At 47.3% G+C, this 14,177-nt stretch overlaps 1 protein-coding gene across 4 annotated transcripts in view; it reads left to right on the top strand.

Moving 5' to 3' along the window:
• LOC144147242 (uncharacterized) overlaps positions 1 to 14,177 on the top strand; it is a 196,630-nt gene extending 182,453 nt beyond the window's left edge. For all 4 annotated transcript variants that reach the window (XM_077679322.1, XM_077679323.1, XM_077679321.1 and 1 more), the window contains 7 exons: positions 1,837 to 2,826; positions 3,942 to 4,265; positions 4,365 to 4,607; positions 5,793 to 6,056; positions 7,759 to 7,987; positions 8,723 to 8,936; positions 10,642 to 14,177. In XM_077679322.1, the coding sequence (XP_077535448.1) occupies positions 1,837 to 2,826; positions 3,942 to 4,265; positions 4,365 to 4,607; positions 5,793 to 6,056; positions 7,759 to 7,987; positions 8,723 to 8,936; positions 10,642 to 10,645 (2,268 nt within the window). In that variant the 3' untranslated portion in view covers positions 10,646 to 14,177. The remainder of the gene's footprint in view (positions 1 to 1,836; positions 2,827 to 3,941; positions 4,266 to 4,364; positions 4,608 to 5,792; positions 6,057 to 7,758; positions 7,988 to 8,722; positions 8,937 to 10,641) is intronic.

Raw genomic sequence — 14,177 nt, 5'->3', positions numbered from 1 at the left:
CGGCCACCTCGTTATAATTAACAGACCAGTCGTACAAGGCAGTTACGTTGTAGTTACGTTACTTTAGGTAATAATCACCAAACGTTTGTGATAATGAATCGTTGGCCTGTTTCAGCATTTCTAGATTTAAGCATTTACCGCGCTAGTCGGACAGAGGCCGTATATTTACTCTTCGCTCCTAATTTTTTTAGTATCATCATTATATATATCCCCGACTATCACTGGAGCACACTTGAGGTTCAGTGACAACAAGTGCTTGCCAGGTTATAATATGCAGTCACACGAAATCTTGGGCAAAAAATTAGGCCCCCGCAGACAACACAAATTATGGCACGGTGGTGGTTCGGAGTGGTGTTTTTTTTTTTTTTTAATTCCAGACAAACATCACCATATCGTGACATGTATACTTGCAAAATAAGTAATCTGGTTGTCTTAGTTCTTTTACTTTGTAGGAATACTGTTTACCTCTTACCCAGGAGAGAACTTCTATCAGGATTGGCACCTTGTTTTAGTTTCGTCAAAAAATTGTTTTTTTGAACACTGTCCTGAGCCCATAGGGAAAGAAAACCGACGCGTTTAATGAAACAAGTATTTCCTGAACAAATGTGACTTGGTTCCTGGAATGGAATGAAACATCCCCGGCCAAAGTACAGCAGTATTCCCCATCCTTCCTAAATCTAGGATTAATGTGAACATTCACGTCCGTCGCATCAAAAAAAAAAAAAAAATTAAAAAGACCGCATTGGAGCGGTTTACAAAGTATTTAACGTAGTGTAGTATATTCTCTGTCACCGCTTTTCTGATGGAGGCGAAAAGCCAAAACGCCCGTGTGTACGAGATTTCGGCGCACGTTAAAGATCCCCAGTTGGTCTAAATTAATCCGGAGCCCTCCACTACGGCGCGCCTCATCGCCTGCGTTGCGTCAGAGCGTTAAACCCTTACAATCAAATCTATATTCTCTGTCATCAAGCACAGCCACCTCGGCTGTCGCTGCCGTATGTTATCAAGCATCCCGGCGTGGCATTATTCTGCTTAGGAATACGGCATGATAACGTATGCCTCGTTTGGCGTTCGCGCATACTTTTTGAACACGAAAATTGTACAAATGAGTGCTATCAACCACAACAACAACAAGTATCATTCACAAGGAAACACGGCGAAAAGAGCACGGCCGAGGCGGCCGATCCGGCTGGAAGTCCAGGTATGACGTTTTTCAGCCGGTTTTCGCCCGCGCTCTTCGGTCTTCCGGCATCGCGCGGCGAGATGGGGGCGGGGCATCGGGCCACTTTTGTTTGCTCATTGCGCCGCTTCTATTGCATGTATTGCGAAAATATTTCGTACACGGGAGCTATTCAATGTGTATTGCTGCTAGCCAACTTTTCTTTTAATTCTAAAACCGCTTCACCTTCCCTTTAAGGTGATTGAGGAGATTGTATATCCTTTTGTGCAGATACAGATGATATAAGCATAAAGCAACCTAAGTATATGTAAACTATAGGAATGGTTATACATTTCTTCTCTTGTAATGTACTGATTTTTCCACAACTTTTTTTTATTGTACACAAGCTCGTGGAAATTGACAGGCATGTAAAAAGTGTCCTCCCGGATAAAATCTTTTTATTAGACATGTAACTGAAAATAATTACGTTATGAAGTGACGCTTTTGCATGTGCTGAACGAGAAGTATTTGTATTTGAAAATATCGCGGTTAATTCATGACTCCTTTTTATCATCTGTACTCGGTTCGCACAGTCAGCCAAAAGTTTGGCACTCGCAGACCTGTGGTGCTTGTGTAGAATATTTATCCATGTCGCTTTGTGTTCTTCATCACCACAGGTTGCCGAAGAAGTGGAGCCCGTGCTGAGGGACGCCAAGGTGCCGCTGGTGCTGACCAACCGGTCACCAAAGTTCTCCCAAGAGAGCCACCCAGTGGGTCTCCAGACCCTCCCTCCCATGGGCTGGCAAGTGGAGGCGGCACTGGGGCTGCTGCGCCACTACGACTGGAGCTACGCCTACTTCCTCTACTCCGGAGACGAGTTTGGCCAGGACGCCTTCTACCACGTGACCAAGTCGCTCGCCAGGCTGGGCCTGTGCGTCGCCGACTCCCAGAGGGTCGACCCAGACGCCACCGAAGAGGACGTGCTCTCCATGGTCATGAAGCTCACCGACGCCGACGTCCGAGTCGCCGTGGTCCTCACCGAGGACAAGGAGATTGGCGCCCGGATACTGGCCGCCGCCCGGAGGGCCTCACTGCTTGAACGCTTTGTCTGGATCGGCACCGAGGGCTTCAGTGATAATGCATTGCTCTTGGAGACGCTCCAGGGCGCAGACGTGGACGTCTTCTCGCTCAAGATGGATAATGAACCGTTGCCGGACTACGCCCGCTACGTGTCCTCGCTGACTCTCGGCAGGCACGAACCAATACCGGACACCTGGTTCGAAGAGTTCTGGCAGCTCGAGTTCGGCTGCCGCTTGCCAAATGCGCGTCGGGTGCACGAGCAGTTTGGCCGCGTCTGCACGGGTCGCGAGACGCTGAGGCACGAGGTCCGGCAAGATCGCTATGTGTTCCACACGGTCAAGACGGTGGAGCGCATCGCGGATGCCGTGCGGAACCACGTGGCCAAGAACTGCCCGTCGGCTCTCGTTGGTGGCCTGGACAGCCTCGAGGGCTGCAGGAAGGGCGGGATTGGGCACGAGGTCAGCATGGAGCTGCTCGGCACCGACCTCGAGAGCTGCTCGGAATGCCGGCCTTCCGCGGTCACCACGTTCGGCTACCGGCTGCTCAAGCTGAACGGCAGCAGCGCGCACAACTACACGTACGAGAGTGTGAGTGTGGCTTTTTCAATCTCGGTTAAGCGATTGGGGGGTGAAACCACTGCACATGAGTTGGTTAGTATGGTTGTGGGTGCACTGCTTGAACTAAACTAACACACTTCGCAGGCTGACCATCGGGCACCCAGTTACAAGGGAGATGATGGTCAGAAGTGCATGCTGTGTGCACTGGGCTTTGACTGATGGCGGCTAGATGTATTATTGGTTACTAGATGGTGCTGCGATGAAGCTGGACCTTTTGAAAGAGGACTAAAGCGGTTTTCCCTTGGCATGGTTTAATTTCTGGGGATCACGGCTGGTTGCAAGAACGTTGCCACAACATGTGATATTGCAGAACATTTAGAAGTGAAGGAAATTATTTGTTGTTGTCATAACGGAAATAAAATGCGGTTCACTAGCTGTGCAAAAGCAGGCTTACATGGGCATCTACATACTGGTTGACACCGGATACCGTCAAAAGCAAACCAACGCGTGTTCACTGCGCTTGCTGTATTACTGCATGGCCTGTTCTTCTTTATACAGATGGCATCCTAATTACTTGTTTTTTGATTGACGGGAAGGGGTTTACAAGCATCCCTCACTTTTGAGAATTTGCCATAACTTTTTCCTCACATCCTCCCCCTGCTGTTTTTCCACGCTGTATTGCTCACCCACACGAGTACTCGGAGTTTGCACAAAGTTCTGGAGGTCTGTAACTGCTTCTTTTTCTTGGTGGAAAGCAGCTTGAACACTGACAAAATGGAGGACACGAAAAACATGACGTGCCGCTTACTAACAACTGGATTTTTACAAAGAGAACACAGATGTATGCATAAACGTTATCTGCGCGTGCCAAAAGGCCACTGATAAAAAATCCTAAATATATCATAGCGCGGCGCTGGAACAGTATTTCGCTCTTTTTTGCAGTAGTCGGTGTCGTGTCCTGTTTTTCTTGTCCTCCATTTTTTGTCAATGTTCGAGCTTCTTTCCATGGGGAATTGTACCAACTAGCACAGATTAGAGCCATTTTACAGTATGTTTCTCTTTCATGGCAGACACATTCCACATCACAGTACTGATACGCGTGGGTCTACAAATTGAGATCTCTTGGGTGTGCTCCCTTCCGGCAGGTGGGTTCATTCCGCAACAACCTCCTGCGGGTCGAGGACGGCCAGGTGGACTTCCTGAGTGGCTTAGCACCCATGTCAACGTGCGTGCGCGACTGTGACGAGCGCTGCCCGTCGTCCAACTCCGGCGACCCCGCGGCGGCCACGGACAACGAGTACCTGCGGCAGCACCGCGAGTCGCTGACGGCCAACTTCCGCACTGTCTGGGGCATCGTGGTGACAGCGCTCTCTCTGCTTGGCATGGTGCTGGTGGTGATCTGCGCCCTGTACTTCCTCATGGCTTTCCCCGTCACCGTGGGCACCACCGTCCTCGGGTACATGATCCTGGTGAGTGGTTGCGGACGTGCAGGGCTTGTGATGCTGCAGTGGTCTGTTCCCTCGGATTGGTTTGGTTTATGTAAACGTGTTTTGCGCTCTCCCGGGCAGGTTGGCCTCCTAGCCCTGTACGCGGTGAACTTTGCCTTCGTGGTGGGTGCCACGGAGGCGAGCTGTGGCGTGCGCCGCTTCCTGATGGGGCTGGCCTACTCCATCGTCTTCTCGGGCATGCTGGTGAAGGTGCTGAACACCTGGCGCCTCATGGGCTACCACCAGCGCATGCACCACGACACCACCCAGCTCAGCAGCCCCTCGGGCCTGCTAGTCGTCGCCTGCGGCCTCGTTGTCATCCAGGTGCGTGCGAATCGTGTATGGAGCAATGCGGAGCAATGCGGAGCGATGCGGAGCAATGTCGAGCAGTGTGGAGCAATTTGGGGCAGTATGGGGCAATGCGGGGGGGGGGCAGTACGGGGTGGTACGCGGTGAAACACTGGCAATGTCTTTGTCGACACATGAGGTGGATATAGAGAAGGTAAATGCAAATGCTTCAGTTGTGCTGTTGCAGCTCAGAAGGTGTGTTTCCCTGCCCAGTGGCACTTGGCAGTCAATTTCAACGCAAATAAATATCTGCTATGGTCAATTTGAAATCTGAGCACACTCTGTGGGACTGTCGGCCATGCCAACTCCTTTTTCGGTGCAGGCTTGAAACAAAAGTCTGTGCAATATTTCAAAACGCCTTAAACGCTACCTGTCCCAGTGCTTTTTTGTGACTTGCATTCTTCAGGTTATCCTACGTAATCCGCTGTTTGACTCATTAGCTGTAGTGTAAATAAAGCCTTAGTTTATTTGCTAGGGATAGCAGAAAGGAGCCATAAGCGACGTTGGGAAATTAATGGGGGTGATAATGTGAAGGGAAATGGCACTTGTTAAAAGAGCGCTTGAACCGAATAAACTCGGAACATGCTCTACGCATTGTAGAATTAATGTGGTGAGGCAATCCAATGTCCACAACTCTCTTCAGCATCCCTTTAGAGGCCTCAGAGTGGTCGGACTTGATCCACAAATTTGGTCTGGTGCAGCTTAAGCAAAAACTTTACCATCCCTTTATAAAGAAAGTTGAGAGAGAGAAGTACATCCAATCAATCATCAAACCTTCAAAAAGCCAAATTGCAAACGAAGAAGAAACCCGGCCATGCGACATTTTTTCGTGCACTAAATAAACACATCTACAAACAATATAAATGTATGCCTTACGAGATAATTGTACCCTGTTGTACTTCTTCTTCCTGATCGATGTGTGTATTGATTGCTTTATCTAGAACCGTTCCTTTTTTGAGATTTTCAAATAACCGCTTTGACACAATGGAAGCCTGTTTTCACACACGCGCTGTGCGTCCAGAGATCTTATCAGAGCTTTTCGGTTGGCCAACCAGCCTGACAGAACGCCATTGGTCCCACTACGAAAGCTGTCAGTTTAACAAAAGCCCCTCGACCGAACGCACCCCCCTCCCCTTTCCCCTTTCCTTCTCCTTCTCCCAGGTGGTGCTGACGTCTGCGTGGCTGGTGCTGATGCCCCCGCGCATCGGCCTGTACGAGCGGGTGTGGCGGTGTGCGCCCCCGGCCTCGTTTGAGGACGAGCTGGTGGTGTCCCTGGTGTACGTGATGCTGCTGCTGGCCGTCACCATCCTCTTCTCGGTGCTCACCTGGCCGTGCCGCGAGAACAACGGCGAGTCCCGCTGGATCCTCGCCTGCTGCGTCTCCGTGGGCCTCGCCTGGCTGGCCTGGACTGTGCTGGGCACCCAGGTGCGTGCCTGATTGCCCAGCAAGGAAGGGCCTCCTACTCTGTGTGGCCTCCTCTCGTGGGGCTTGCTTCTCATGGCACGCAGCACGTTTATTCTCGGTGGTGTGGTGCAAGGACTCTTTTTTTCCTGCGGAAGGGTGAATCAATGCAAGCACGGATTAATAAACCATAGCAATCGAACGAGATGGGAGGAAAAATAATTGTTAAAGGGACAGACGACTGATTTTTGTTGTTGAGTACATGTTCTCTACCACAAATGAAAGGGCATCCCTTAGAACACCTTAGCGTGAAACGGTTTTGCTGATAGCACCCTAGGAACTTTTTAAATCGAAATTTTTAGATCTACGAGCCATACGTGTCCTTCCAAAAATAATGCTGGCAACCATGGCATACAGTAGCACAGCAACATACTTTTGGCTGCATGCGAGCTGAAAAGCAGTATTTAAAAACTTGTCCCCAGCTAAAAAAATGTGAATTGCAGGCTTCCTTATTCCTTTCTGTGTGTTTTTTAATCACTGGAAACAGCCAGCTGTATCTATTGATGGCCTAGTATGACATACCCTATTTTTCACAAAGGTGCCAACTGTTAGGATGGACAAGAGGTACAATGCTGGCTTCATGTTGTGGAGGCTGGCGGTTCGATTCTTCGCAGGCATGTTCTTTTTTTTTTTCTAAAGCTGCTGTTGCCGTTTTTGGAAATTGAAAACGAATATTTCGGCCGAAGAAACACTCCTAGGCAGAATCGTCAAACATTGCAGAACACAAGCAGGAAGCTCCTTCAATGGGTCTCTTTACTGAACGCTGCGGTTGATTCTGGCCAAAAAGGTTCAGTTAGTCACACTGAGAGGAACTCAGTGCTGGGGGGCAGCGTGCCTTCAAAATTTTCAGAAGAATGCTTAAAAATACATATACAATTTAAACTTGTACAAATACTTGTGTGAAAAGGTTTTCAATAAGGGAGTAAACGTTTCAGCAGTTTCGGAAGCTGCCAGGTTTGCCGGTCACATGATGACACGTAATGTAGTGTCACGTTTGTGCACTATGAGCTGCCACCTTTCAGATTTCGGAAAGTTTAGGTCTAAATTAAAATTATTTCTGGTAATTTGTTTATAAATTGCTTGTGGTTACCCCATAACATAAAACGCTGGCTTTCGTATGAGCTAGAGAACATATATTTGATAAAAATCGGTTGTCAGTCCCTTAAAACTTCCTCTTAATTCCTTTCTTCCATAACACACGCCCTGCTGACAAGTGGTTCACCAGTCTCTGAAGTAGGATTGTTTCCACATCTTTTTGCAGTTGCTTTACTGTCTAGGTTGCTTAGTGGCCCCTTGAGATTTGTTTTATGTGCTTAATCACTTCTGTATGGACTAAATGGGGAAGGCAGGATGTAACGATTGATGCGCCATATTTTTTGTGCATTACAAAACTGTATTAAAAAAGGCCCTAGGTCCGTTATATCTTCGTGGAAGACCAGCTGTAGTATTGCCCTCTACAATGTTTTCTCAGCAATGCTTCTGTGTCTACTAGTGAAGCCAGCTTTACAGGAACCCAGTGTGTAGCAAAGCGGCTTCTCTATTCATCCGACAACAGCCACTTGGGAGGGAGTTTCTGCAAGTGTTTTTTTTCTTGCGCCAGCTGTACCCAACCCCCGTTTTGAAGCACATTGCATAAAAGTGACACCAAGCTCCTTTCCTGCTGCAGCTGCCCACCCGTTACCGTGACGCGACCATTGCGGTGGCCAACCTGGTGTGTGCCACCCTGGTGATGCTGTGCCTGTACCTGCGCAAGGTCTACCTGTACAACAAGCTGGCGCGGCAGGCACGCGACCAGGAGATCAAGGCCCGCCTCCAGCCCCGGGGGCCCCCCTACACGCCCTCCGTCTACGGGACGCTGCACAAGGCGGCACCCACGGTGGCGCCCGTCTTTTACGGTGAGCATGCGTGGGCAGGGTTGTTGCGTGTCCCACACCAGTGGCGCACCAGTGGCGCACCAGTGGCATGTGCAAGATTACCTAAAGCAGCCACGAAGACAAGATACAACTACGTTCAGTTTGAAAGAACCAGCCTTTTGTAACTTCCTCATCCCCATTCCAGCAGCGAAAGGCTATTTTTTAAGGGGACAGATGGCCCTTCAAAAAATATCTCTTAATTTTTAACTAAACTCTGTGAAACTAGTCAGTCTTGCTGCTTTTCTCCCACTGATTTCAAGTATGCCATTAATTTTTGAGTAAGTCAATTAGTTACCAAAAAAATTAGAGATAATTAGTCATTTTTTGGAGGAACAATAGAGAAAACAGTGTTGGTCATAAGACTGTAATCTTTATATATTCCGATACTATGAACCCTGGTGAGTACAATAAGAGAATCTGTTTTTTTTTTTTTTTTTTGATGCACTGCTTGGAACTAACTTTACAGCTCATCAAACTTTGGTGTTTGAAATGGGCATTCGAAACGGTTCCTTGCCCTAAAAATGGCGGGTTTTTAATGCCCTGGGAATTAATTTTCACTCCACTGAAGAATTTGCAAGTTGTCATTAAAGGACACCACTGCTCGAAACTTGGGGCATGAATCACCTGAAAGCCAAACCTTTGTAATGGCTCAAGACTTGTAGTGGCTTGCTGATATCGTGTCGTGAGCCCCCTCTCTCTCTACCTGCTTGGGTGCAGGCTCCCAAGGCACCCTAGTGACGAGCAAGAAGCTGAATGGCCAGTTCTCGCGCCTCTCGACGGACGACCTGGCCTCGGACGGTTCGGGTTCGGTGCAGGTCCAGGGTGCTGACCTGTACCCACTCGAGATGTACGATGGTGGCAGCCAGTTCCAGCCACCCAGCTCCCTTTACGGGAGCATGATGATGCTTGACGACAACGTCGCCTATGCCAGGTACGATGTGGCGATGCACGATACTACATATCCTCCTTTGCAGTCGATATGTCGCAGGGTTACAGATAAAGTGGTAGTATTAAAGTTCCTTATTGGGAAAGGGAAGCCTATCCTTACAGAACTGAAACAAGCATTTCCGAGCCAGCAAGCAGAGAAATGGATCTGTTCCTTTAACTACCCCACATGCCTAAGTGTCATGCATCCAGGACGGAGCCCTAGTACCTACCAACTGAACAGGGGCGTGTACCCCAGGGCTCCATACTTGGGCCCGCGCTTTTTAATTTGGCTATGGTCCGCATTGCACTGCAGCTATAAAGGATTCTGCTGCATATTTCACAATTTGCAAAAGAATTCCACCGCGCAGGTCACAATAAAGTTCTGATTTTTTGCTTTGGTGAAGGTTTCTTACCTGTACTGAAATGGAGAAAGTGCTACTTCTGAGTTAGCAGTATCACGAAATAGGTGGATTAAATTCTGCCAAGAATATTTAGAGATGATAGTGGTCTTACTAAAATTGAAGGAAGCAGTTTTGTGGTAAGTACAGAAAAACAGCAAGTTAAAGACCCAAGCCGTTATTCTAACTTCTTGTGTGTCGTGGGCAGGCAGCTGACTGAGCTACGACGGCACTGGTTTTCCTCCCCTTGCTTTTGACTTCTGTTCGCAGTAGTTTACTTTGTGAGTGAAATGTGCTGCGTGCAGCAGCGTTTATATCTAGATCATCTGCTGTTCTAAGCATTTCAAGCTGCTAATGGAAAACACTCCACATTTGCCAGGGTTTGGCAGCTTTATAACGTGTCAAGATTTTCCAAACGAAGACACCGATTGAAATTTGCACTGGCACAAATGGAAAAGGTGTCTCGTCTGTGTAAATTTCAAACCTACCTTCAGCCAAGTGGAGACTACACGTGACCTTCGGGCAAATACTATCTCAGCGTCATCCTGGAAAGCAAAAGGCGTACAGTGCCTATCTGTGCACTAAAACTGAATTGACTTCGGTACAGTATTTGACTTCAGCGTGGGGGGCTGCTGAGTTAATGCTGCTGTGGAAGGGTGGGTGGTGGACTATCTGTCAAAACAGGCGAATAAGGTTCCACAGACTTCCACTACGGGCTGATGTATCAAGAAGTTCCCTGCAAAAACTCACCCTGCAGTTAGTTGTAAAGTCCCGGCCATCTCCACTAATGTGAAACCTGGTGAGGGGCGAAGCATAAAGTGTGTATAAGTGTGGTCTTGGCGATTTTATGTTTTTGTCAACGGAGATGAAACTGTTGGGGGTAGAGATATACAGCTTTGCTGTAACAATCTCATGTCTTTGAAGCACGAAGTGTTCTAGCGCAAGGCGTAAGCGAGTGTCCCGGTGTTTTTTTAGTATGCGTTATGTTGTAGCGTGAGGTGCAAACGACTTTCCCGGTGTTTTACTACCATGACTACATGAGACGAATGACGATTATGATGACAGGAGAAGCCAGCAGCTCAAGTCCCTAAGGAGCTTTGCCCCTGAAAATGGGTTGAAACAGTGCGTAATCATTTAAAGTTCCTGTTCACCAGTTCCTGCTCGCTAATCATCCCCACTGCACCTCGCTCAGAGGGCTATATCGCACTCAGTTGTTCTAAAGCCACATCGCGTTTCCTTCGACCTCCTGTACTAAGTAATTGTAGGTGTGGCTACAGAAACTGTGTGCCTCCTTTTCTATTTTTTCACCAGGTGAGGCCGTTCAGGCAGCGGATCCCCTAGTTCCTCAGGACTCCACCCATCTCTCTTTCACCAAGCCGGTCACAAGCGGAAGCGCACCAGACCGCGTGTCAAGCGCCACCGACTGCCCGAAAAAGCAACGAACGAGAAATGCGTCCGCACACTGCCGATCGAAAGTGGCGCCATCCAGTGGCGGGTGGCTGCAACCAACAACAGCGCCATCTGGGCTCTTCCGCAAACTTTCCTGCAATTGCCATTGCGCGTTACTTAATGATGTCGCACCAGTTGCTGGTGCAGGCGAGAAAAAAGGACATTTTTTTTCTTCTCTCGTGCAAGTGCAGCTACTACACCAGCGGTGACCGTGTTCACGCGTGCTCAAGGAAGCCTCTTGTTTCTAACCCCCCTCCTGTTCTCGCCACACAGAATAAGGACTCACCTGAGAGAAGGATTTGTGCCCTTGTGTTTGTACAGTGCTTGTTGTGCGTGCGTGTGTGCTTTAACTTTTTTGTCTTGCCCTCCTATATGTTTACCGTGTTTATGACTAACAATCAACGATAGTTAATGCAAATGGCTAGCATATATGGTGATGAAGAGTGTCCGTCAGGTCATTCTGCTTAAGGGGGGACACTGGTCTTAAAACAATTTCTTTTAATTTTCAAGTGAACTCTGTGAAACTTGTCAGTCTTGCTGCTTTTTTCCCACTGATTTCAAATATGCCAGTATTTTTTCAGTTGGTCAATTAGTTCCCAAGATAATTAGAGATAATTAGCCATTTTTGCCCCCACAATTAACAAAACAGTGTTGGTCACAAAACTGTAATCTTTATATTTTCCATTACTATGAACCCTGCTGAATGCAATCTTGGAAACAGTTTTTTGATGCATCGCTTGGAACTAATTTTACAGCTCATTAAACTTCGGTGTTTGAAATGGGCACTGAAAATGGTTCCTTGCCACTGGTGCTACCGAAGTTTAATGAGCCGTAAAATTAGTTCCAAGCGGTGCATCAAAAAACTGTTTCCAAGATTGCATTCAGCAGGGTTCATAGTAATGGAAAATATAAAGATTACAGTTTTGTGAGCAACACTGTTTTGTTAATTGTTGGGGCAAAATGGCTAATTATCTCTAATTGTCTTGGTAACTAATTGACCAACTGAAAAAATACTGGCATATTTGAAATCAGTGGGAAAAAAGCAGCAAGACTGACAAGTTTCACAGAGTTTACTTGAAAATAAAAGAAGTTGTTTTAAGACCAGTGTCCCCCCTTAATGACACATGCTTCAATTGTTCTGAGGATATTTATCGTCGCTATTTAAACACAGTGCAACACCCTACGGGTTTTGCACGCTACGATGCAAAATGAGGTGACTGCTTGTTGCAGTCTTGGAGCATGTGTCTACTAGCAAAATTTGGGCCAGAGCATCTTGAGTTGTCTTGTCAGCAGTGCCAGGCAAGTTCACAGCTCTGGAAAGCTTAATGGTATACCGTGGTCTTTTCCGAGGACCATTCTTTTCTTCAGTGAGAGTTGGTGAGAAGGAACCACCACCGCAGGTCGGGTGTGTGTAAACAAATTGTCCTCTCACAAGCAAACTCGAGGATTGCAATTTTTTTTTCTCCAAACGGGAAGTAGTTGATAATATGCTCACGTCAACAGTCGATAATCTGAAAAGGGACATCGAAAGTTGCGCTGGCGTTGAAGCCCTGCTTTTTTGCATTCTCTAAACCATGCGCGACAACTTATGTCGACGGCAGCCTGATGGCTTAGTGTTTCACAACTGCCCGTTGTACATTTTGTCGGCATAAAATTGTGTGCCAGTAGGATAGGCCAAGAAATTCCAAAATGCATGTGTTGTAGCTACCTCAATCCAATGGCTTGACACCAAAACGCTGTACTCATTGCAGCACTGTCCTTTTTTTTTTCTTCTCGAATGAATACGACGGTGCAGAGATTTTTAGGCTTTGATCGTGGGTGGAGGCGTTTAAAGCAGAATAAACCACGTCAGCTTCAAGGACCATAAATGTTGCTATGGATTTCACAGTGCAAGTTGTTGCAGTGGTAAGCTGCTTACTGCTTCCTGTTATTAGAACAATGCTCTATGCTAAAACAAGGATTTTTGATCTGCCAAAGTGCACCTTTTGCGGGCAACATCGAACTGTTTTACATTAGACTCCTATGTAAACGTGACAGGGTGGCTGCAGTTTTACTTGTGCGACTGGCATTGCTAACTCTTTCACAACGTCGCAGATCATTACTGATGTATGAAGCAACACCTTAAGTGTCGGCAAATATTGCAGAGCAACGCCATTCGAGTTGACAAATTTTGTCATGCATCCTCGCGTCTTGCTCTAGTAGCCGATACTGAAGTAATTGAGAAATGAGGGTAGCATTAAAAAAAAAGGCTTTACTAACGTTTGGCGCCTTTGTATAACCATCATGCCCTGCAAGTATTGTCGACATGCTGCTGACACTATGCATACATGAAACGACCTCAAAACAGCATTCTATTCAGAGCTATGCGAAACAGGAAAATGCGTCAAGGTTTGAGCTGTTTATCAAAACTCTAGGCCACAATGTGTTGCACTCTTGTCCCTCCTGGCTGGTTCCAAGGGGCACGGATTGCATGCGCGAGTTCTAACAACATTCCATTTACATATATGTGCGTCTATATACATAAATATATACCCTACATTATACATACTACCATGCTGCTCTGTCATCTATGTACTACGCCCCCGTCTCTTGCTGGAACTGTGCACTGCAAAAAATGATGTTACGCGAGAGATAATTTGTGGGGAAATTGCTGGCTCGCTCGTGATTAACTCTCGCACATCGCATCTCATCGTACAAATTATGTGTGTAATGCGAAGTGCAAATGGTATGGGCGCGGATTGTTTGCAAAAAATACGCTGTGATGGCTGCGAGACACGGTTGAACTTTTTTTGCCCGCAAGCAGCAGTCAATGTTTTTGGAAGTGAGGCCAAGCTTCATTTTGCTGCTTGTATAATATAAGTAAGCGGCAATGGTTCCATGGATCCGGGAATCTCACTTTTGCACAAGATGAGCGGATTTTCACGTCAATCAAATGAACCAATTCATCGCGATTGTCAAGAGTGTGTTATTAAAAGACATCGTTGTTACTGTGCGAGACACGAGCTTGAACGAGTCACCGGTTCAGCCAAAATATGCGGTTTCGCAAATGCGTGCGTAGGAACTGGTATGTGCGCATAGACACTGGCATGGGCCTGCTTTAACCAGTGATGACTAGCTAGCACTCAACTGAAGGAAAGGGTGGGGACACGCGTTAACCGAGTGCCAGTGTGTTTCTGCTGTTGTGTTTGCCGAAGGACGAAAGATGCGATATATGGTACATCTGTTGTGTGATATGGCTGTTTTTCTTTGTGCTGGTTGTGCTTCTCTGTCTGTTTCCCCCCCTCGCCCGGAGAGTGCCTTCTTCCAGTGTTGCCAGGTGTTATATCGACGGTTTTCCTCTGTCCTCCAGTTTTTGCCCGAGCGGAAATAAAACCACGTCTTTCCATATTTCACCAGAA

This window comes from Haemaphysalis longicornis, unplaced genomic scaffold (assembly GCF_048455015.1).
Source record: "Haemaphysalis longicornis isolate Haplotype H1 unplaced genomic scaffold, Haemaphysalis longicornis Haplotype H1 scaffold_7, whole genome shotgun sequence".
NCBI classification, from domain to species: domain Eukaryota; kingdom Metazoa; phylum Arthropoda; class Arachnida; order Ixodida; family Ixodidae; genus Haemaphysalis; species Haemaphysalis longicornis.
This window is presented reverse-complemented; position numbering and strand designations above follow the sequence as displayed.